The 23,444-nt window shown below is 41.1% G+C and overlaps 1 protein-coding gene across 3 annotated transcripts; it reads left to right on the forward strand.

Moving 5' to 3' along the window:
• The first annotated feature begins 1,308 nt into the window (after window positions 1-1,308).
• OCIAD2 (OCIA domain containing 2) lies at window positions 1,309-22,574 on the forward strand. Of its 3 annotated transcripts, XM_081235702.1 has the most exons (7): window positions 1,309-1,391; window positions 10,289-10,417; window positions 14,440-14,536; window positions 16,180-16,233; window positions 19,468-19,515; window positions 20,480-20,597; window positions 22,230-22,574. In XM_081235702.1, exons 2-7 carry the CDS (start codon window positions 10,352-10,354, stop codon window positions 22,306-22,308), a joined length of 462 nt encoding a protein of 153 aa, XP_081091828.1. In that variant the 5' UTR covers window positions 1,309-1,391; window positions 10,289-10,351; the 3' UTR covers window positions 22,309-22,574. The 3 variants fall into 3 exon arrangements, with proteins under 3 accessions (XP_081091828.1, XP_081091829.1, XP_081091830.1); XM_081235703.1 differs by lacking the exon at window positions 16,180-16,233; XM_081235704.1 differs by lacking the exons at window positions 1,309-1,391; window positions 10,289-10,417 and having other exon boundaries at window positions 14,476-14,536; window positions 16,127-16,233.
• The last annotated feature ends 870 nt before the right edge of the window (window positions 22,575-23,444 follow it).

Below are 23,444 nucleotides of genomic sequence, written 5' to 3' on the forward strand. Positions count from 1 at the left end.
AGGCTCCATGCCAGGCCTCAGGTGGGAAGAGGTGGGTGAACTCAAGGAACAGAAGGAAGGCAAGGTGGATGGCAGAGGGGCCAGCAAGGGGGCTGAGGCCGGAGGAGTAGAGACCAAAATGAGGCCAGGAAGAAAAGATGGGAAATGATGAGGGCCTTCCAGTGATCCACACTTCTCTCTTCCAGCTCAGCACACTCCAGGAATCCCAGTGGCATGTCAGGGAGCAATCACAGCTGAGGCTGGGGTGAGTGATACAGGTAGTAAAAGCACCCAGCAGCTCCCCCTATGTGTAGAGGTTGGGAGTGGCAGGAACGGGGAGGACATGGACAAGGAACAACGGAAAGAGAATGCTTGGGAGCCATGTTGACCAGGCTTTGACTCCAAGCTCCCAGTGTGGCCTTGCACAACCCAGATGCCTAGTCCATAAAATGCAGGTAACAGTACTCACCCTGAAGAGCTGTAGAAAGGATTGCATAAGGATGGGCAAAATGGGTGAAGGGGGTCAAAGGTGAAAAATTCCAATTATAAAATAAGTTAAGTCACAGGGATGGCACAGCATGGCAACTATAGTTACTAATACTATATTGCATACTTGAAAGTTGCCAAGAAAGTAGATTTTAAAAGTCTTTACCTTGGGCTTCCCTGGTGGCGCAGTGGTTGAGAGTCCGCTTGTCAATGCAGGAGATACGGGTTCGTGCCCCGGTCTAGGAAGATCCCACATGTCGCGGAGCGGCAGGGCCCGTGAGCCATGGCCGCTGAGCTTGCGCGTCCGCAGCCTGTGTTCCACAGTGGGAGAGGCCACAACAGTGAGAGGCCTGCGTACCGCAAAAAAAAAAAAAAAAAAAAAAAGAAGAGAGAAAAAGTTATCATCCCAAGGCTGGGGAGCTGACATTTTTTGGTAACTACATATAGTGAAAGATGTGAACTAAACATATTGTGTGATCATTTTGCAATGTATACAAATATCGAATTGCTACGTTGCGCACCTAAAATTAATATAATGTTATATGTCAATTACACCTCAAAAAAAGGAAAAACAAGACAAGGCTGCAGGATATAGCCTCCTGGCCCAGGGAGGGTGTTCAATAAATAGTTGTCGCTGTTTTTGTTGGGAAGAAAGGAGTTATTTGAAAGGCAAAAGAATCTACCAGGTGTCAGGACAAGACCTGGGGGTGGGGTGGGAGATTCTAGCAACAGCCGGGTTTCAGCTTGGGCACTTGTGCGTAGGTGTGAGGCCACCATCAGAGACAGCAGGATGGGGGATGGGGTGCACTTGCTGAGGGACTCACGCGAGGAAGCGAGGGGCGGTGCGCCGCTGGGGGCGGAGCAAAAGGAAGAAAGAGGCAGAGGGAAGCTCACCGAGCACAGGCGAGGCCCCGGGAGCGAGCGCGGTAAGGGGACCACGGGCCCCGGGGTGGTCGCCAGGGACGGGCACGGGCGCCGGGGAGGCGGGAGCATCCGGGCTACAGCGGCGGCCGCGCGGGGAGGCGAGCTCGGCTGGGCGGGCGCCTGAGACGCGGCCTGTGAGGCGATCCTCAGCCCCGCGGATGAGCCCGCCTGGGGTGGGGGGCGGTGACAGCGGAAGGGATGGCGAGAGGGGATGGCCTCCTCTGCCCGCATTACTTCTGGGGTCCTCAGGACGGAGGTACTTGGCCTAGCATCGCCCCTTCCAACCCCTCCTCCCTGGCCCGGGCTCCAGCCGCGACCCTGGGATGGCGGCGGATTCCTGCAGGCTGATGGGGGTGCCCCCCCAAACCCCCGCCGGCCCTCTCCTACCAGAAAGTGCAGCGATCCCCCTCTGGCTGTGGGTCCGATCACACGCCCCACCCCCATCCTGCTGAGCGCCTCCCTCCCACTGCCCACCTGTCAGCACTCCTGCCGCCGCCAGCAACGGAGGAAGCAGAGGGACCCCAAACCAGACCTGGGCATGGGGTGAGGGCTGCACCCGGAACACGAGACCCTGAGAAGGCCTGCCTGGATGTGGACCAGTGACTAATTGGGTGTGAGGGGACTTGACCACCAAAGCTGTGTTGTGGTATCTTTGCTTCCAGATTTGAGGCAATGGCCTAACTAAGCAAAGATCATCTAATTTGCCCTTAGGTCAGCAAACACTTCCTTGAGGTCCTCAGGAAATAGAGCGCCGGGGCTCTGACAGCTGCCCTTTACTGCTCACACACTCACTGTGTGCTTGTGCTGAGCTGTTGCTTATGGACCTCATCCCTCATCTTTGCAACAGCCCATCAAGGTCCATCACCTGCACTTAGCAGGTGAGAAAGCTGAGGCACAGGCACTTTAAGTCACTTGCCGCAGAGCAAGGGCTAGCAAAGAGTAGAGTCAGGATCTGACTTTACTAGCAGGTCTGACCTGACACTAGACCTGACTCTAGCAGGTCTTTCTACCCTAGGGCATCACGCTGCCTCTACAGTAACATTAGGTGCTGAAAGTGAAACTTGGTACAAGTACGGCTCCCCTTGGCTTGTATTTCTGGCAGCTTAGTAGGAAACAGAATTGTGTATGATGAGAGGTTCATTTTGCATGGAAATCAGTGGTTGTCATGGAGTGCGGATCTGCAGAGTGCATTGGCCATTGGCAGGTCAGGCGGTGTGGTAGCGTTTGTGGTCCACCTGGACTATGCCCATTGTTGCAAAATCACTTTTCTCAGCCATGTGACACCAATGATTCACAATCCTCCTTGAGAAACTCGCTCCCCTTTGTATCAGCTATTCTTTCTCAGTCATCTCCTTGGCTTGTTTTTTTTTTTTTTTTCCTCTTGTTGGTATTCCCTTGGCCTCAGTGTTCACATTCTCCAGTACTCGTTTTAGACAATTTTATTGATGTTTCCTACTTTACCTATCATCTCAATGATGGCAACTCCCAAATTGATCTTTCCAGCCTACCCCTAATCTGTAACTCCAGACCCAAATCCTCAAATATCCTAATCCTTACTGGCTAATTGCAATGTATGCCCACAAGGCACCCAAATCCAATATTTCCAGGTACAAATTTATCATCTCTAGCCTTGCCACAAGGGTCTTGGTTCAGGTCTCTTCACATCCTTGCCTGGGCTATTACAGCACCTTCCAAACTGGTCTTCCTGCCCTCTTTTTTTTTTCTTTTTTAACATCTGTATTGGAATATAATTGCTTTACAATGGTGTGTTAGTTTCCGCTTTATAGCAAAATGAATCAGCTACACATATACATATATCCCCCTATCTCTTCCCTCCTGCATCTCCCTCCTTCCCACCCTCCCTATCCCACCCTTCTACCTGGTCACAAAGCAATGAGCTGATCTCCCTGTGCTATGCGGCTCCTTCCCACTAGCTATCTGTTTTACGTTTGGTAGTGTATACATGTCCATGCCACTCTCTCACTTCATCCCAGTTTACCCTTCCCCCTCCCTGTGTCCTCAAGTCCATTCTCTACCTCTGCGTCTTTATTCCTGTCCTGACCCTAGGTTCTTCAGAACCATTTTTTTTTTAAGATTCCATATACATGTGTTAGCATACGGTATTTGTTTTTCTCTTTCTGACTTACTTCACTCTGTATGACAAACTATGTCCATCCGCCTCACTACAAATAACTCAATTTTGTTTCTTTTTATGGCTGAGTAATATTCCATTGTATATATGTGCCACATCTTCTTTATCCATTCATCTGCCAACGGACACTTAGGTTGCTTCCATGTCCTGGCTATCGTGAAGAGAGCTGCAATGGATATTGTGGTACATGACTCTTTTTGAATTTTGGTTTTCTCAGGGTATATGCCCAGTAGTGGGATTGCTGGGTCGTATGGTAGTTCTATTTTTAGCTTTTTAGGGAACCATCATACTGTTCTCCATAGTGGCTGTATCAATTTACATTCCCACCAACAGTGAAAGAGGGTTCACTTTTCTCTGCACCCTCTCCACCATTTATTGTTTGTAGATGTTTTGATGATGGCCATTCTGACTGGTGTGAGGTGATACCTCATTGTACTTTTGATTTGCATTTCTCTAATGATCAGTGATGTTGAGCATCCTTTCATGTGTTTGTTGGCAACCTGTATATCTTCTTTGGAGAAATGTCTATTTAGGTCTTCTGCCCGTTTTTTGATTGAGTTGTTTTTTTGATACTGAGCTGCATGAGCTGTTTGTATATTTTGGAGTTTAATCCTTTGTCAGCTGCTTCGCTTGCAAATATTTTCTCCCATTCTGTGGGTTGTCTTTTCGTCTTGCTTATGGTTTCCTTTGCTGTGAAAAAGCTTTTAAGTTTCATTAGGTCCCATTTGTTTATTTTTGTTTTTATTTCCATTTCTCTAGGAGGTGGGTCAAAAAGGATCTTGCTGTGATTTACGTCATAGAGTCTTCTGACTATATTTTCCTCTAAGAGTTTATAGTGTGTGGCCTTCCATTTAGGTCTTTAATCCATTCTGAGTTCACTTTTTTTTCTTTTTTTTTTTTTTTGCGGTACACGGGCCACTCACTGTTGTGGCCTCTCCCATTGCGGAGCACAGGCTCTGGACGTGCAGGCTCAGCGGCCATGGCTCACGGGCCCAGCTGCTCCACGGCATGTGGGAGCTTTCCCAGACCGGGGCACGAACCTGTGTCCCCTGCATCGGCAGGCGGATTCTCAACCACTGCGCCACCAGGGAAGCCCCTGCGTTCACTTTTGTGTATGGTGTTAGGGAGTGTTCTAATTTCATTCTTTTGCATGTCGCTGTCCAGTTTTCCCAGCACCACTTATTGAAGAGGCTGTCTTTTCTCCACTGTATACTCTCCCCTCCTTTATCAAAGATAAGGAGACCATATATGCGTGGGTTTATTTCTGGGCTTTCTATCCTGTTCCATTAATCTATATTTCTGTTTTTGTGCCAGTACCATACTGTCTTGATTACTGTAGCTTTGTAGTATAGTCTGAAGTCAGGGAGCCTGATTCCTCCCACTCCGTTTTTCTTTCTCAAGATTGCTTTGGCTATTTGGGGGTCTTTTGTGTTTCCGTACAAATTGTGAAATTTTTTGTTCTAGTTCTGTTAAAAATGCCATTGGTAGTTTGATAGGGATTGCGTTGAATCTGTAGATTGCTTTGGGTAGTATAGTCATTTTCACAGTGTTGATTCTTCCAATCCAAGAACATGGTATATCTCTCCATCTGTTCATATTATATTTAATTTCTTTCATCAGTGTCTTATAGTTTTCTGCATACAGGTCTCCTTTTTGTCTCCTTAGGTAGGTTTATTCCTAGGTATTTTATTCTTTTTGTTGCAGTGGTAAATGGGAGTGTTTCCTTAATTTCTCTTTCAGATTTTTCATCATTAGTGTATAGGAATGCAAGAGATTTGTGCATTAATTTTGTATCCTGTACTTTACGAGATTCATTGATAAGCTCTAGTAGTTTTCTGGTAGCATCTTTAGGATTCTCTATGTATAGTATCATGTCATCTGCAAACAGTGGCAGCTTTACTTCTTCTTTTCCGATTTGTATTCCTTTTATTTCTTTTTCTTCTCTGATTGCTGTTGCTAAAACTTCCAAAACTGTGTTGAATAATAGTGGTGAGAGTGGGCAACCTTGTCTTGTTCCTGATCCTAGTGGAAATGGTTTCAGTTTTTCACCATTGAGAACGATGTTGGCTGTGGGTTTGTCATATATGGCCTTTATTATGTTGAGGTAAGTTCCCTCCATGCCTATTTTCTGGGGGGGGGGTGTTTATCATAAATGGGTGTTGAATTTTGTCGAAACCTTTTTCTGCATCTATTGAGATGACTGTATGGTTTTTCTCCTTCAATTTGTTATATGGTGTATCCCATTGATTTGCGTATATTGAAGAATCCTTGCATTCCTGGGATAAACCCCACTTGATCATTGTGTATTATCCTTTTAATGTGCTGTTGGATTCTGTTTGCTAGTATTTTGTTGAGGATTTTCGCATCTATGTTCATCAGTGATATTGCCCTGTAGTTTTCTTTCTTTGTGACCTCTTTGTCTGGTTTTGGTATCAGGGTGATGGTGGCCTCATAGAATGAGTTTGGGAGTGTTCCTCCCTTTGCTATATTTTGAAAGAGTTTGAGAAGGATCAGTGTTAGCTCTTCTCTAAATGTTTGATAGAATTCGCCTGTGAAGCCATCTGGTCCTGGGCTTTTGTTTGTTGGAAGATTTTTAATCACAGTCTCAATTTCAGTGTTTGTGATTGGTCTGTTTATATTTTCTATTTCTTCCTGGTTCAGTCTTGGAAGGTTGTGCTTTTCTAAGAATTTGTCCATTTCTTCCAGGTTGTCCATTTTATTGGCATAGAGTTGCTTGTAGTAATCTCTCATGATCCTTTGTATTTCTGCAGTGTCAGTTGTTACTTCTCTTTTTTCATTTCTAAATCTATTGATTTGAGTCTTCTCCCTTTTTTTCATGATGAGTCTGGCTAATGGTTTATCAATTTTGTTTATCTTCTCAAAGAACCAGCTTGTAGTTTTATTGATCTTTGCTCTTGCTTCCTTCATTTCTTTTTCATTTATTTCTGATCTGATCTTTATGATTTCTTTCCTTCTGCTAACTTTAGGGGGTTTTTTTGTTCTTCTTTCTCTAATTGCTTTAGGTGTAAAGTTAGGTTGTTTATTTGAGATGTTTCTTGTTTCTTGAGGTAGGATTGTATTGCTATAAACTTCCCTCTTAGAACTGCTCTTGCTGCATCCCATAGGTTTTGGGTCATGATGTTTTCATTGTCATTTGTTTCTAGGTATTTTTTTATTTCTTCTTTGATTTCTTCAGTGATCTCTTGTTTATTAAGTAGTGTATTGTTCAGCCTCCATGTGTTTGTATTTTTTTACAGATTTTTTCCTGTAATTGATATCTAGTTTCATAGCCTTGTTGTCGGAAAAGGTACTTCATATGATTTCAATTTTCTTATATTTACCAAGGCTTGATTTGTGACCCAAGATATAATCTATCCTGGAGAATGTTGCATGAGCACTTGAGAAGAAAGTGTATTGTGTTGTGTTTGGATGGAATGTCCTATAAATATCAATTAAGTCCATCTTGTTTAATGTATCATTTAAAGCTTCTGTTTCCTTATTTATTTTCATTTTGGATGATCTGTGCATTGGTGAAAGTGGGGTGTTAAAGTCCCCATCTATGATTGTGTTACTCTCAATTTCCCCTTTTATGGCTGTTAGCATTTGCCTTATGTATTGAAGTGCTCTTATGTTGGGTGCATAAATATTTACAATTGTTATGTCTTCTTCTTGGATTAATCTCTTGATCATTATGTAGTGTCCTTCTTTGTCTCTTGTAATAGTCTTTATTTTAAAGTTTATTTTGTCTGATATGAGGATTGCTACTCAGCTTTCTTTTGATTTCCATTTGCATGGAATATCTTTTTCCATCCCCTCACTTTCAGTCTGTATGTGTCCCTAGGTCTGAAGCAGGTATCTTGTAGATACCATAAATATGGGTCTTGTTTTTGTATCCATTCAGCCAGTCTATGTCTTTTGGTTGGAGCATTTAATCCATTTACATTTAGGGTAGTTATCGATATGTATGTTCCTATTAGCATTTTCTTAATTGTTTTGGGTTTGTTATTGTAGGTCTTTTCCTTCTCTTGTGTTTCCTGCCTAGAGAAGTTCCTTTAGCATTTGTTGTAGAGCTGGTTTGGTGGTGCTGAATTCTCTTAGCTTTTGCTTGTCTGTAAAGGTTTTAATTTCTCCATTGAATCTGAATGAGATCCTTGCTGGGTAGAGTAATCTTGGTTGTAGGTTTTTCCCTTTCATCACTTTAAATATGTCCTGCCACTCCCTTCTGGCTCGTAGAGTTTCTGCTGAAAGATCAGCTGTTAACTTTATGGCGATTCCCTTGTATGTTAGTTGTTGTTTTTCCCTTGCTGCTTTCAATATTTTTTCTTTGTATTTAATTTTTGATAGTTTGATTAATATGTGTCTTGGCGTGTTTCTCCTTGGATGTATCCTGTATGGGACTCTCTGTGCTTGCTGGACTTGATTGACTATTTTGGGACGTTTTCAACTATAACCTCTTCCAGAATTTCTCAGTCCCTTTCTTTTTCTCTTCTTCTTCTGGGACCCCTATAATTCGAATGTTGTTGCATTTAATGGTGTCCCAGAGGTCTCTAAGACTGTCCTCAATTCTTTTCATTCTTTTTTCGTTATTCTGCTCTGCAATAGTTACTTCCACTAGTTTATCTTCCAGGTCACTTATCCATTCTTCTGCCTCAGTTATTCTGCTATTGAGTTCTTCTAGAGAATTTTAAATTTCATTTATTGTGTTGTTCATCCTTGTTTGTTTGCTCTTTAGTTCTTCTAGGTCCTTGTTAAATGTTTCTTGTATTTTCTCCATTCTGTTTCCAAGATTTTGGATCATCTTTACTATTGCTACACTGAATTCTTTTTCAGGTAGAATGCCTATTTCCTCTTCATTTGTTTGTTCTGGTGGGTTTTTACCTTGCTCCTTCATCTGCTGTGTGTTTCTCTGTCTTCTCATTTTGCTTAACTTACTGTGTTTGTGGTCTCCGTTTTGCAGGCTGCAGGTGCGTAGTCCCTGTTGTTTTTTGTGTCTGCCCGCTGTGGGTAAGTTTGGTTCAGTGGGTTTTGTAGGCTTCCTGGTGGAGGGGACTGGTGCCTGTGTTCTGGTGGATGAGGCTGGATCTTGTCTTTCTGGTGGGCCGGACCGCATCTGGTGGTGTGTTTTGGGGTGTCTGTGGCCTTATTATGATTTTAGGCAGCATCTCTTCTAATGGGTGGGGTTATGTTCCTGTCTTGCTAGTTGTTTGGCATAGGGTGTCCAGCACTGTAGTTTGCTGGTTGTTGAGTGGAGCTGGGTCTTAGTGTTGAGATGGAGATCTCTTGGAGAGCTTTCACCGTTTGATATTATGTGCAGCCTGGAGGTCTCCGGTGGACCAATGTCCCGAACTCAGCTCTCCCACCTCAGAGGCACAGGCCTGACACCCAGCCAGAGTACCTGTCAGCCACATGGCTCAGAAGAAAATGGAGAAAGAAAGAAAGATTGAAAGAGAGAAAGAAAGAAAAGAAAAAATGGTTATTAAAATAAAAGATAAAGAAAATTATTAAAAATTAAAAAGTAATTAAAAAAAAGAAAGAATAGAGCAACCAAACCAAAATGCAAATCCACCAATGATAACAAGTGCTAAAAACTATACTATAAAAAAACAACAACAAAAAAAAACGGACAGACAGAACCCTAGAACAAATGGTAAAAGCAAATCTATACAGACAATATCAGACAAAGAAGCATACACATACACACAAAAAGAGAAAAAGGAAAAAAAATATATATATATATTTTAAAAAAGAGAGCAGCCAAATGAATAAACAAATCTTCCAATGATAATAAACTCTAAATACTAAACTAAGATTAACATAAAACCAGAGACAAGTTAGATGCAGAAAGCAAACCCCAAGTCTACCATTGCTCCCAAAGTCCACCTTCTCAATTTGGGATGATTCGTTGTCTATTCAAGTATTCCACAGATGCAGGGTACATCAAGTTGATTGTGGAGATTTAATCCGCTGCTCCTGAGGCTGATGGGAGAGATTTCCTTTTTCTCTTCTTTGTTCGCACAGCTCCTGGGGGTCAGCTTTGGATTTGCCCTGCCTCTGCATGTAGGTTTCCTGAGGGCATCTGTTCTTGGCTCAGACAGGACGGGGTAAAAGTAGCAGCTGATTAGGGGGCTCTGGCTCACTCAGGCCGGGGTGGAGGGAGGGGTACGGAATGCAGGGCGAGCCTGTGGTAACAGAGGCCGGCGTGACGTTCCAACAGCCCCACAGACCCTCCTGAAAGCTCGAGTCTTGGTCTTTGGTGTCTTCAGACCTGACCAGAGAGAACAAGCCTTTCTTCCCTAGCACCGTGTGCATGCCTCTAGGGAAGCCCTTTGCATGTTGTATAACTGCTGACTTGTCTGTCTTCACCTGTGAGTTCTTTAGCACTGATTTTTTCTTATCCTTTGTATCCCTTGGCCTGGCACATAATAGACAGTAAATACTTGTGTAGCTAATGACCTTGTAATGAATTGAAATTTTTTGAGGACAGTTTATAGGTCATAAAACATTTCACTGTGCCTCATGTGACATTTCACTCCACTCTTCCTCTGATCTGTCACCATTAGTCAGTTAATGTGTGTGTGTGTTGGTAGAGGAGGAGCATTAGAAAGTGAGTTTGCAGGTGGCTGGAGATGAAGGTTAATGACAAAATGAAAATAAGTCCGCCAAATAGGGGAGTTGATCCTAAGGGTGTTTTTACAGTTGACATAAATGTTCAGTCACGGCATGGTGACTGTCTTCTACTTTCCTTAGACATCGGGTCAAATGAGGAAGCTGAGTCCACTCAACTAGAAGAGAAGCAAAGACAAAGTAATCATGGCTTCCGTGTCTACGCATGAAAACCAAGATAAAGGTCTCCATTTGCCACCACCAAGCAAGCAGGTATATTTCTAATTTGAAAGTCTGCCATCTGAAAGGAACATCATACAGGACTTCCCTTAAACCTCATCCTTGATCAGTCATCTTAGTTTTTTCAGTCTGGCACTTTGTAGGATGGGTTCAGGGAAAATAGAATGGGAAGGAAAGTGTGTTTTTGGCTGCCTTGAAAAGGAGCCTTTTAAATTATTTATAAAATCCTTTCTTTACTCTTCCCTGTTTAGAAATCAGCTTAACTAACTCATCCATAGGTTGTCAGTGACTGAAGAGGTTTCCTTTACCAGAACAAAACTCTTAATTGAATCTAACAGAATGCTACAGGATGCATGTTTTTTCATTTCTGTTATCAAGGCTAATCATACTAAGGATATGCTGCTGACAGGTGTTCCTGTTTGGGATGGCAGAGTCCTTAACTACTAAATTAGCCATCAGATTGAGAACCCCAGTATTAGCAGGGACACAGTTTTTCAACTTCTTGAGAACAAATACTGTTTGTTTCGGGGACACATAACTGAAGAAAAGAGAAAGTATTGTGATGGGATAATAGAGTTCATGTTCTCTGGAGTCAACTTTTTCAAGCTAAAAATGTGTTATGGAGGAGATGATATTTAAGGAGCAAAGTTTAGGAGAGGCAGATAGACAAATGATATCACATCATAAGGAATTTAGACACCCGAGTTGCCTCTGTGAAATGGAGAACCATGAAACATTTATGGTTCTACCGAAAAGGATCCCCAGAGCTCCCTGGGGACACTGCGGGAGCTTCAGTCTTGACTGCAGGACTCACAGCAGTTGTGATAATTGGGGTCCCTGACCATGGATGTGTATATGTGTGTGTGTGTTTCGCGGGAGGAGAGGGAGGGAAGTGTTTCTTATTTCTGCCACAGCCACAGGCAGAACCAAGAAGTATTTACACTGGGATGAGGCGGAGTGCTTGCTGAGCTAACGTAAGTGGTGTGTGAGAACAGATTCTTCCCTGGTCACTGCGACTCACCCTGACCACCACTTCCGTGTGCTGTGCTATGGGGAGTTGTAGAGGAAGAAGAGGGAGGTTGCCTGCTTGGGCTGTTTGTAGAGCTCTGAAGGCACAGGTGCCACAGGATCCTTGCATGTCACCATCATGCGTGTAAAGTGCTTGGCACAGTGCCTGGCCTGTGCGTGAGTGCTCAGGAAATAGTGATCACCATCCACATTGACATCTACTACAAACAAAGAGTCAAAAAAGAACATTTGCAAAATCAGCAAGGTGAACTTCAAAAGCCATGGAACTGCACCTCAACAAGAAAAACACTAAAACTCCAAGAGATGAATGGCAGAGGACCTACATAAGTAATTCACAAACAAGGAAATAGCAGTGTGACTTAAGGAAAAAATTAAATTTGTTTCTAAAAAACAAATGAACCATCCACAGAATGGGAAAAATTATTTACAAATCATATATCTGATAAGGGTCTAGTATCCAGAGTATATAAAAAGCTCTTACAACTCAATAACAAAAAGACAATCCAACTGAAAAATGAGCAAAGGGCTTGAATAGGTGTTTCTCCAAAGAAGATGTATAAATAGCCAATATTTAGATGAAAAGATGCTCAGTGTCATTAGTCATTAAGGAAATACAAATCAAAACCACCATTTCACAATCACTAGCATGACCACAGTCAAAAACAGAAAGAATTTAGTTTATTTAGTTTAAATAAATTGAATAATTTATATTAAAAGCATTTAAAGTGCTAACTTTAAAAAAAGAAACAAGACATGTGGGTTCAGTCCCTGGTCAGGGAACTAAGATCCCATAAGCCAGATGGCAGAGCCAAAAAAAAGAAACAAAACAGAAAATAACAAATGTTGACAAGGATGTGGAAAAATTGGAAACCTCCTACATTGTTGGTGGGATTAGAAAATGGTGCAGCTCATGTGCAAAACTCAAAAAGTTAAACGTAGAGTTGCAGTATGGCCCAGCAGAGCTGAAAACAAAAACTTGTGCAGGAATGTTCATAGCAGCATTATTCACAATAGCCAATGGTGGAAACAATCCAAATGTCCATCAGTGGATGAATGGAGAAACAAAATGTGTTATATTCATACAATGGAATATTATTGAGCCATAAAAAGAAATGAAATACAGATACATGTTACCACGTGGGTGAATCTTGAAAACGTTATGCAAAGGAAAAGAAGCCAGCCATGAAAGGTCACATGCTGTATGATATTGTTTGTACCAAATATCCAGAATAGGCAAATCCAAAAGGCAGATTAGTGGTTGCTAGGCAGTTGGAGAGAGGAGGGAATGAGGACAGACTCCTTAATGGGTATGGAATTTCCTTTTGGGGTGATGAAAAAGCTCTGGAACTAGATAGCAGTGATGGCTGCACACATTGTAGACATACTGAATGCCATGAATTGTATACTTTAAAATGGTTAAACACAACATTGTAAAACAACTATGTTCCAATATAAAATTAAAAAAAAATAAAGTGTATGGGAGGATGAAAAAATATATAAAATGGTAACTATTATGTTATGTGTATTTTACCACAATAAAAAATTAATGAGTCACTGAACAAGAAAAGATTACAACCGAGGTCTAGTTGCAGGGATTGCCTCAACAGAGAAGGACAGTCTGGCTGAAGACTACATAATAGAGATGCTCAAACACATTAGTTATCAGGCAATAAAATATTGCTTTATACCTATTAGACTGTTAAATTTCAGAAAACTGGATAATGCCAAGTGTTACAAAATCCTTTCTTTACTCTAACCTGCTTAGAATCCAGCTTAACTAGCTCTTATGCGGTTCTTAGGCATATAGCGGAATGTTCACACGCTGCTGATGGGAGTGGATGCTGGTGTAGCCACTGTGGAGAGCACTCTCGCAAGACTTTGTTCAACTGGAATATGCATGCCCTGTATTTTACTTCTAGATACATATCTGAAAAGTGTTCTCATGTGGGTCTGTAAGGGGACATTTGGAGATGGGGACTCGGAAGCATCCTGGAGAATCATGCCACAGTTAGAAACAGTGGACTAGATAAATATAGCAACATGGATAGATCTTAAAAGCATAGAGCTGAGTTGAAAACATTTTTTCAAATAAAACTAAATGTATAAAACAATGCCATTTGCATTAAAAATGCAGGCACCCAAAACAATGAACATTTTGCAAGCATATATACAAACAAAAGATCCACATTAAACACCCAGAATGGTGGTGATGGGCAGAGAACGAGGATGGAGAATGTGGGTGAGAGTAAGTGAATAACTACATACATACCTACAAAAGGGGAGGATAATAAAAGATGAGAGTTAGTCCAGATTGTAGCATATCAACATGATAAAAAAAGTACTGTAGAACTAATAAAAATAATGTCAACCATGTCAATAGTTCCCCCAGATATTATTTGCAGACCATTTATAAATGTGTTTAAAAAAAACTGTTAAGATAAAAAGTAAAGTATGTAGAAAAATAAAAAGCAGTCTGCTGATGCTTTTTAGACTCTAGTTTCTCACAGTCTAAAAATGCTTACAGAAGTATAAATAGGTAGATTGGAATACAGATCTATAAATAGATAACTTGTAATACTGCTCTGAGTGTGATCCCAGGTGTGTAAATATTATGCTGTAGGGGAAGTCTCTCTCTTCACCCAGGAGATCTTGAACTGGGTCTTAAGAAGACCAGGTAGGCAAAGGGAGTGAGTGTCATTGCAGGGACAGGGACTGAATGGACAGAGGCTGGAAGTAAGAAAGAAAATGTGACCTCAGCAGTAATGCATTCTGACCAGATATCTGCTTCATGCTCACTAGTCATTGAATCACTCTGCTTCTCCACCTGTGATTCTTTTCTTAAGTCCATCCAGCGTTCACAGCTGGAAAGCACTGGCTGAAACTGGCCATTGCTCAGTGCTGGCAGCCAGGACAGAATGCACACTGTGTGACCAGAGTGAAGAGACCTCCTTGCCCTCTTCTAGGGAAGACAGAGCAGATGCTCTTCTGATGATTTCAGTCAAGTCATCATGTAACTTTCCTTGCAGAGTCTGTTGTTTTGTCCAAAATCAAAACTGCACATCCACAAATCAGAGATTTCAAAGATGATCCGGGAATGTCAAGAAGAAAGTTTCTGGAAGAGAGGTAATTGCATCCCTCTTAATCTTTGTTAACACTGTATTTGCTGCAATAAACTGCCTAATATCATATTAGAATTATGGTATTGATTTATTTTTGAGCAGGGACTTTGCATAATTCCCTGAAGACACTGATACCTGAGGCTGCTTGGAATTTAAATTCATGTTGAGACCCTTTTAAGTTCAGGAATAATATCTGATTTAGGAGCTGTTTACCCCCCTTAGCAAAAAGTGATGCACACCTAACACTTTCTTTCATGTGACCGAGAACGTGTACCAAGAGTGTTATTTAGAATTTCTTGAAAGAGTAGACTTTCCACAATTCCACTGGACTCTAACCTTCCTCAAGTTCAGGTTCATTGCTCCCTCCCAGAGCCAAGCACACTGCTTCACATATAAAAAGTACCTATTAAATATTCGTGGAATGAATGAAGAGTGGAAGCATTCTGTTAATACTCCCCTTACAATGTCTTGAAGTAACCTTTTCTGCCAAGTCTCTTCCTCTTTCTGGGCCTGCTTTATTTGAGACAAGGGTGTGAACTGAGGCTGTGCATTAAGGTCCCGTTTAATTTTAAAAATTCGTGACTTGTCACTTGAAAATTTCATAATAGAGCCTATAGATATAGTCCCAATATTGCTGGCATAGGGATAATTTTACTTTGAAATACTCATTTTGATTTCTTAAATCATTCAAATCCAGCATCAGTTGTTTTTGGAAGTAACACTCCTTAGAAGTTGATGTTCACTCTTCATTACTTCTTATTGATTGTGCTGCTAGAAATTTTCTGACAACTTATGAGTGAGTAATTTATTTAAGCCCTAGTAGTTGAACATTTCAGTATGACCCATTTGCCTACCATCAGGTAGATAGCTCTGAGTGGAAAAATTGGTTGCTATTTGATTTGTCTTGGTTACTAGGAAGAGCTAGCAACCAAGACAAATCAAATAGCAACCAATTTTTTTTTATCACTTCTCTGTGCTTTGGGAAGAAGTCATTTGACACATTTTGACAGAACTAGAAACTGCCTTTTCTGGACTAACTTACCTGTTTAGAGAAAAAAATCATCTCTAAACATGGCCCATGTTTACCTCGAATGTAGTAATCTTCAGAAAATAAACGTATCCAAATTGTGTGACAAAATGTCATAAAAGACAAAAGCAGGGAACTATAGTAGATAGGGTGTGCAGTTTATCGTCCTCTTTTTTTAACTTTCATGCAGGATTGAAAATTTCATTCACTTTGTTATAAAGCAGAAACTAATAAAAAAATTAAAAAATAAAAAAAAAGAAAATTTCAAAATGTATAGCGAATGGAAACTCCCAAATTCCCCAGCTCTGCGCACACACATGAAGATGCCTGTGTTGTATGTAGTGATCAGAATCCTGTGTGTGGTGGGTCTCAGAGACGGAGCAGCAGGGGGTCTAGGTTTTGTCACGTTAATGCTGAGCATTAGGTTGAGTGCCTGGGGCAGACCCCAAGAAAATTCTCCACGCGGTGCTTAATATTTGTCAAATTAGTAAAATAAAAAATGACTAAAATCTCACTGCCAAAGCAGGAAGAGAAAACACTCAGAGTAATTCTCCCTCATTCTTCTAGGTGAGGTGCCAAGTTTTAAAATACCAATATTGAAGGGCGTTTCTGTTTTACAGCTCTGCCTTTTTCTCTTGTAAGCATGCTTGTCACCCAAGGACTGGTCCACCATGGTAAGATTCAGTATTTGGTACATAGTTTAACTTAAGAGAATCCAGTTTTCTGTGGTCCTCCTGGTGGTTTTTGGTACTTGGCATTTATTTTTTGGTGAAGAATTTGTTTATGCAGGCTTTTGCCTGTTTCTAGCCTACGTCCCCAGCTCTCCCTCCCATAGATGTCCTATTTCCCGGAATGAGTGACCGTGACAAAGAGAAATTAAATTTGCAGTTGGAATTAAGGTCATTAATCAGTTGCCCTTAAAAATAGGGAGATTATTCTGGACTATCCAGATGGACCCAATATAATCAAAAGGGTCCTTGAAAGTGAGAGTGGATCAGAAGACAGAACCAGAGAGATGGCAGCATGAGAAAGACTCAGCTCAACATTCCTGAGTTTGAAGATGGAGGAAGGGGCCATGAGTCAAGCAATGAGTGGCCTCCAGAAGCTAGAAAGGAAGAAACCTTAGAGCCTTCAGAAGGGCTTGCAGCTCTGTTGATGCCTTGACGTAGCCCTGTACTATGATCTGGATATTTGTATTCCCCCGCCCACCCCAAATTCACATATTGGAATTCTAAAGCCCAAGGTGATGCTATTAGGAGGTGGGGCCTTTGCAGGTGATTAGGGCATGAGGGTGGAGCCCTCATGAAGGGGGTTAGTGCTTTTACAAAAGAGACCCCACAGAGGGCCCTGGCCCCTTCCACCATGTGAGGATACAATGAGAAGTCAACCATTGCCAGCACTCGGATCTTGCACTTCCAGCATCCAGAACAGTGAGAAATAAATGTCTGCTGTTTATAAGCCACCCAATCTGTGGTATTTTGTTATAGCAGCTCGAATGGACTAAAACATCCAGTGAGACCCATTTTGAGCTGCTGACCTCCAGAACTGTAATGTATTAACTTTGTGTGGGTTTTTGGGGGGGTTTTTTTTGGCCGCGCTACATGGGGTCTTAGTTCCCTGACCAGGGATCAAACCCGTGCCCCCTGCAGTGGAAGCGTAGAGTCTTAACTACTGGACCGCCAGGGACGTCCCAAATCTGTGTTGTTTTAAACCACTGAGTTTGTAGTAATTTGTTACGGCAGCCCCGGGAAGCTATTGCAGTGCCTGTCTCTGTACCAGAGTCCCTGTGTCTCCTAGGGCCTTGGTATATGGTTAGACAGATACTTGCCTGCACAAGGGTGCTCCAGGGAAGAGGTAAATGGGGCTGAAATTCACCCAAGCTCTGAACACCAAGCCATTTATCCTGGAGAGAGGCTGCATCTGCCTCAGGAGGGGTACCCGTGTACAGCAGATCATGAGGACTGGCAGCCACCCTGCATCACCCACATAACCTCTCCGTGCCTCTTAGCACTGTCCATTGTGTTCCCCTCTATTCCTCATTCCTTGCTCTCTTCTTTCTCCCCGACTCTATCCAACCAGAGAACCTATAAGCATTGCTTAGTCCCCAGACAGCAAGAAGGCACCTGACCCTGTGGAAGCCCATTATACTGAACACTGCTGATTACTAGGATTTTAGAGAGTACTTGTACCCAGCAAACATGAAGGAAGATGTTTAGCTCTTTTGGGGTCTGAAAGACCACATGTCATATATCTAGAAGAATCTCATTTCATTCAGTATTATTGTTGTCTTTAAAGTTGATTTATTAAATATGATTTCATTTTTATAACTTGAAGATAGTCTTTTTGTGGAAATATATTAGTGATAAGCCTTTTTCAGAACATTTTTGACACAGAAAAAAAATATGGCCATGACATCTATGTATAGGGATTATGTTTTATGAATATTAAACTACTTGCTCAAAATCTACCGTCTCTTACATCTGTACAAATATATATTTAAAAAAATTTTTATTTTATTTTATTTTGATTTTCTCTTTTTTGAAAATATTTATTTATTTATTTGTTTATGGCTGCATTGGGTCTTAGTTGCTGCACATGTGCTTTCTCTAGTTGCAGAGAGCAGGGGCTACTCTTCACTGCGGTGCATGGGCTTCTCACTGTGGTGGCTTCTCTTATTGCAGAGCACGGCCTCTAGGCACGCAGGCTCAGTAGTTGTGGCACACAGGCTCAGTAGTTGTGGCTCACGGGCTCTAGAGCACAGGCTCAGTAGCTGTGGTGCACAGTCCTAGTTGCTCCGCAGCATGTGGGATCTTCCTGGACCAGGGCTCGAACCCGTGTCCCCTGCATTGGCAGGCGGATTCTTAACCACTGCACCACCAGGGAAGCCTTGTACAAATATATTTTTCCAGGTTGTGTATTACTTTTCTACAAATTTCCACAAACATAGTGTCTGAAAACAATACAAATTTATTAGCTTGCAGTCTTGAAGGTCAGAAGTCCAAAATGGGTCTTTCTGAGCTGAAATCAAAGTGTCAGCAGGGCTGCATTCCTTTCTGGGAGCTCTAGGGCTTCCTTTCCCTTTCTAGCTTCTGGAACCCACCCACATTCCTTGGCACATGGTCCCTTCCTCTGTCTGCAGAGCCAGCAACGTGGAGCCAAGTTCCCATACTGCCATCTGTCTGGTTCTGTCTCTGAATCCTTTTTCCACATTCAGGGTCATCGTGATTACATTGGGCCCACCCAAATAATCCAGGATAATCTCTCTATTTTAAAGTCATGATTTAGCCACCTTAATTCCTTAATTCCATGATTTAGCCACCTTAATTCCATTTTCCACCCTAATTCCCTTTTGTTGTGTAAGGTAATTATTCACAGTTTCTGGGGATTGGGATGGGAACATCTGTAGGAACATCCATTATTCTGCCCACCATAGGTGGAAAATGCTTTCATTTTAAAATTATGATTATAAGCAACTATACTCCAATAAAAATGAATTTTAAAAAATCTTAAAAACAACAAACAAAAATAAATAAATAAAACTGTGATTATATATACTGTGAATCTCTAAATTGAAACTCTGTGTTGAGTTACTTTAAAAGGGGAGAGGGCAATGACTAATTGCCTAAGAACTAAGTTGTTATCTCCACCTTGCCTTGATATCTTTAAATACATCATGAATTGTCTGTTTCATGTTCTTTTTCTATACATTAAAGCCATTACTTGTTACTTGCCAAAAATGACTACTATTTGAGAGTTAAATTCAATCAAGATTTGAATTATCTCTTTTAAGATCATCTCTTTAGATTAAGAATCTGTGTATATCTTAAACCCTGAAGACTTCTTTATACTTTATAAATTTAAATAAGTTATAAAATGAAATAATAATGCATTTATACATTACTTCTTAGGTTATTTAGCAGCTAATCCAAGATTTGGATCATTGCCTAAAGTTGCACGTAAGTCATAGAAGGAAAAAAAAGTTTCATTTTTTTAAAAAGAAGATGTTTATAGCAACTGGAGATAGGAATGTCCAGGTTAACCAAATTGCCTGTATTGACTCTCTGAAAAACCAGTCTCCATTTTTTGCCACCTTGCAGTTTTTAGTTCGTTCGATACTTTCTGATGGAAAGCTGAGCAGTAGGGACTTCACCTTCGTCCTCTCTAAAGCATGAACTAGGAGGGCCTGGCAGGATAACAAGAGGACATCGACAGCAGAGTCTCTGAATGATAGCTCCATGAGAGATTTAAATTTTCTTCTTTTGGCCAGTCTTTTCCAAATATTTTCTATAACGGACATAACAAACGAATAGTTTTTTTAAATCAGGGCTTTCTAATAGTACATTTACCGTAAACTTAGGGTTTCACCTTCTTATACTGGTTATCCATAGACCTTTTATGTAGACAGAGGACGTATTCCGGTTTACGATCTGAAACCTCATTCCCAGCAAGAATAGCAGGTTGAAAATGTCTTCCATGGTTCTGCCTCGTGACCTTCCTCCCTGACACGCAAGATGGACTGCAGCTCCCCATACTCTGATCCATAAAGAAAATTAAGGGGCTCTCCTACACAGTGATTTGGAGGCTACCTAGAGCCACAACCCAAGTCCCATCTCTCCCTCCCCATGGCTTCAGAGATTTGTCTGCCAGTTGGTCCTCCCTCTGGCTGCCCGTGTCTGGGCATCACCCTTGCTTGCTCTATCCTGGCCCTTCTACCTCCAGTTCAAAACTGAGGAGATCAAAAGTCTCCAGTTCCCAATCCTGCTCTTTAATAGGGAACTTCATTCCCAGAGAGTTTGTTCATTGATTCATCAAGGTACTTTTGATATAAGAATTACTGCTGTTAATAAAGTTCTAGAAGACCATTAATGGAGGAGATTCCAAACCTTTAAATTATTTATCTTTCCTAACCTGCTCTTACAGTTGCTGGTATCTTGGGATTTGGCCTTGGAAAGGCATCATACATAAGAGTATGCCAGAGTAAATTCCATTCCTTTGAAGGTCAGCTGCGTGGGGCTGGTTTTGGTCCAGGGCATAACAGGTTTGTACTCTGCTTTTTTGTTTTTTTTTTTTAATAAATATATTTATTTATTTATGGCTGCATTGGGTCTTTGTTGCCGCGTGCAGGCTTTCTCTAGTTGCGGCGGGCGGAGGCTACTCTTCGTTGCAGCGCGCGGGCTTCTCATTGCGCTAGCTTCTCTTGTTGCGGAGCACGGGCTCTAGGCACATGGGCTCAGTAGTTGTGGCTCGTGGTCTCTAGAGCATAGGCTCAGTAGTTGTGGCACATGGGCTCAGTAGTTGTGGCACACGGGCTTATTTGCTCCGCGGCACGTGGGATCTTCCCGAACCAGGGCTCGAACCTGTGTCCCCTGCATTGGCAGGTGGATTCTTCACCACTGTGCCGCCAGGGAAGCCCTATACTCTGTTTGATTAAGGGATTATAATAAAGATAATTATTAAAAAGTAAATGAAAGATCATTCACCATTTACAATATTAAAATAGTTTTTAACATTCATATGTTGAAAAAAAAACTCAAAGTTTGAGTTGTTGCTATTCAACTTCAATAATAATTATGATTTATCTGGGTTACCTATTTCATTTGCTCACCAAACATTTAGTAAGTACCTACTATGTTGAAAGCACTGTACTAAAGAATGCCTTGATCAGCAGACACAGCTTCTACCGTCATGGGGTTACGCAAATTTAACCAGGGCTCTTGACTTCAGGACTTCTCAGAGCCTTTACTATATTAATATAAGTCATGATTCTCATTAGGGGATACAAGCAGTAGGACTCTGGAGTAAGTGGCATTACCTCTGCTGTTAGAGTCGCTGGGATCAAAAGGGGTTCTAACTGCTAACTTACTAAGCTGCATGACCTTGGACAAGTTTCTTAAACTCTCAAGTCTTCAGTTTTCTCATTTGTATAATATGGTGATCAGAATTTTTTTCATGGTATTGTGTAAGGAATAGAAATGATTTTTCATGACACTCGGTGAGAGCTCAGTAAATAATAGCTATTTCTATCATGGTATTATAAGACTAGTGTTGGGGACACCTTTCTCTAAAGAGCCCTTACTTGTCACAGTGGATTCTGTTTGCGATGCAGCACATGGTGAAAACAACATTGGACGAGAAAATCATTAATGGCCTTTTTGTGGAAGAAATTCGGGGAGTCTGAAACCAAGAAACAGCTCTGATAATTCCTGAAAAAAATTAGGCTTGAGAACTTTAGCATAGAAAATACCTCTAAATAATCTAAAATATGATACAAATGAATTTATTTACAAAACAGAAACAGACTCACAGACATAGAAAACAAATTTATGGTTACCAAAGGGGAAAGGGGGCGGGGATAAATTGGGAGTTTGGGATTCACAGATACACACTACTATATATAAAATAGATAAACAACAAGGTCTTACTGTATAGCACAGGGAACTATATTCAATATCCTGTAATAAACCATAATGGAAAAGAATATGAAAGGAATATATATAAACGTATGTATACATATAACTGAATCACTTCGCTGTACACCAGAAACTAACACAACATTGTAAATTAGCTATACATCAATTAAAACTTAAAAAAAAAATCTCTAAATAATATTGTGTTCAGACTAGAGCTTCCAGTGTCAAAGTACAAACCAACATTTTTGCTTCTATTTTAGGCACTGCCTGCTTACCTGTGAGGAATGCAAAACAAAGCATGGATTAAATGAGGGAAGTTCACAGGCTTCGACTTCCTAAACTCTGTCTGTGGGTTTTGAAGTTTCTAAAAACATCTGAATTTGTACACCTTTAAAATGTCAAATGTACTTTAAAATAATTTACTCATAGTAGAACAGAAACATTGTGATTCACTCTATTGAAATGCTTTCGCGGTTGATTCTCCATTGAATTGAGCATTCCATGTTTTTCTGTTGTTTAAGAACATGTTGGAAGCATTCATACACCAAAAGAAATTCTGTTGCACTCTTACTTGCTTACAGCTAAATAAAAGAATTTGGAGTCTTCTCTGATTCACCCCATCCATTCTTTCACTCTGCTTTTGTTCAGGGTTTTAAGATCCCTGATGGAGGATAGGAATGAATGTTGAGGAGCTTGGGAATCATGCCCCAGTGTGTGTGTGTGGAGGTAGAAATACAGGGCAAGGACTGTGACTATGGGAAGTGCTTTCTGAAATGTAGGGGCCAAGATTTTTTAATGAAAAGTGTTTCATTTTAAAGAGTCACAATATGAATCAACTGTCCTTTTGATGACCTCGGTGACTTTATGTCTCCTCGGTATGGTGAAGTTTTAGAAAAGCCCATTGTTTTAGGTTCCTTGCTTAGCTAATGGATATATGCTCATGGTCAGCTCTCAAGAACTGTGTTCTTTTATATTTTGCTGGTGGCCTAAAAGAAAAAACACAACTTCCCAAAATGTCCCTCAGGAACAGTTTACGTAATTCTGGGAGGACTCACTGGAAGAATTAATTCAGAGAATGATAAACTTCAGGGCTTTAAGGGAGTTCAGAGGCTGCCAGTCCAACCCCAAGAGTTGCATTCCTCTTCTCCTGCCAGGTTTTTTGCATGAAAACAAACTCTTCCACTGGGGACCTTTTGTCTTTATGACAGATTGTCTGAGCCCTACATGAAAACTTCTCTTGCATCTTTGCATTTTCTCAGGAAAATACTTTATATATGTTTCACCATTTATATACTGGGTGTGTGTGTGTACTCGTTTGCATTTTACTTACATCTTGAAACCTGTACCAAGGAGGTAAAAAGGGAAAACTTATTGAAAGTTAATGCTTGATATATATTTTATTTTCTGAATCAAAAATATTTGCAAGTTTTTATTTTTACATGAACATTATGTGTATGAAATGGAGTAATTTTGAC

This window comes from Mesoplodon bidens (genome assembly GCF_964165515.1).
Source record: "Mesoplodon bidens genome assembly, chromosome: 1".
Classification (NCBI taxonomy): domain Eukaryota; kingdom Metazoa; phylum Chordata; class Mammalia; order Artiodactyla; family Ziphiidae; genus Mesoplodon; species Mesoplodon bidens.

Coding starts and splice junctions, on each gene's coding strand:
- OCIAD2 (XM_081235702.1), top strand. CDS start 10,352: ATGGCTTCCGTGTCTACGCATGAAAACCAAGATAAAGGTCTCCATTTG. Junction 14,537..16,179: donor AGAAAGTTTCTGGAAGAGAG/GTAATTGCATCC, acceptor TCTGTTTTACAG/CTCTGCCTTTTTCTCTTGTA. Junction 16,234..19,467: donor CCAAGGACTGGTCCACCATG/GTAAGATTCAGT, acceptor ATTACTTCTTAG/GTTATTTAGCAGCTAATCCA.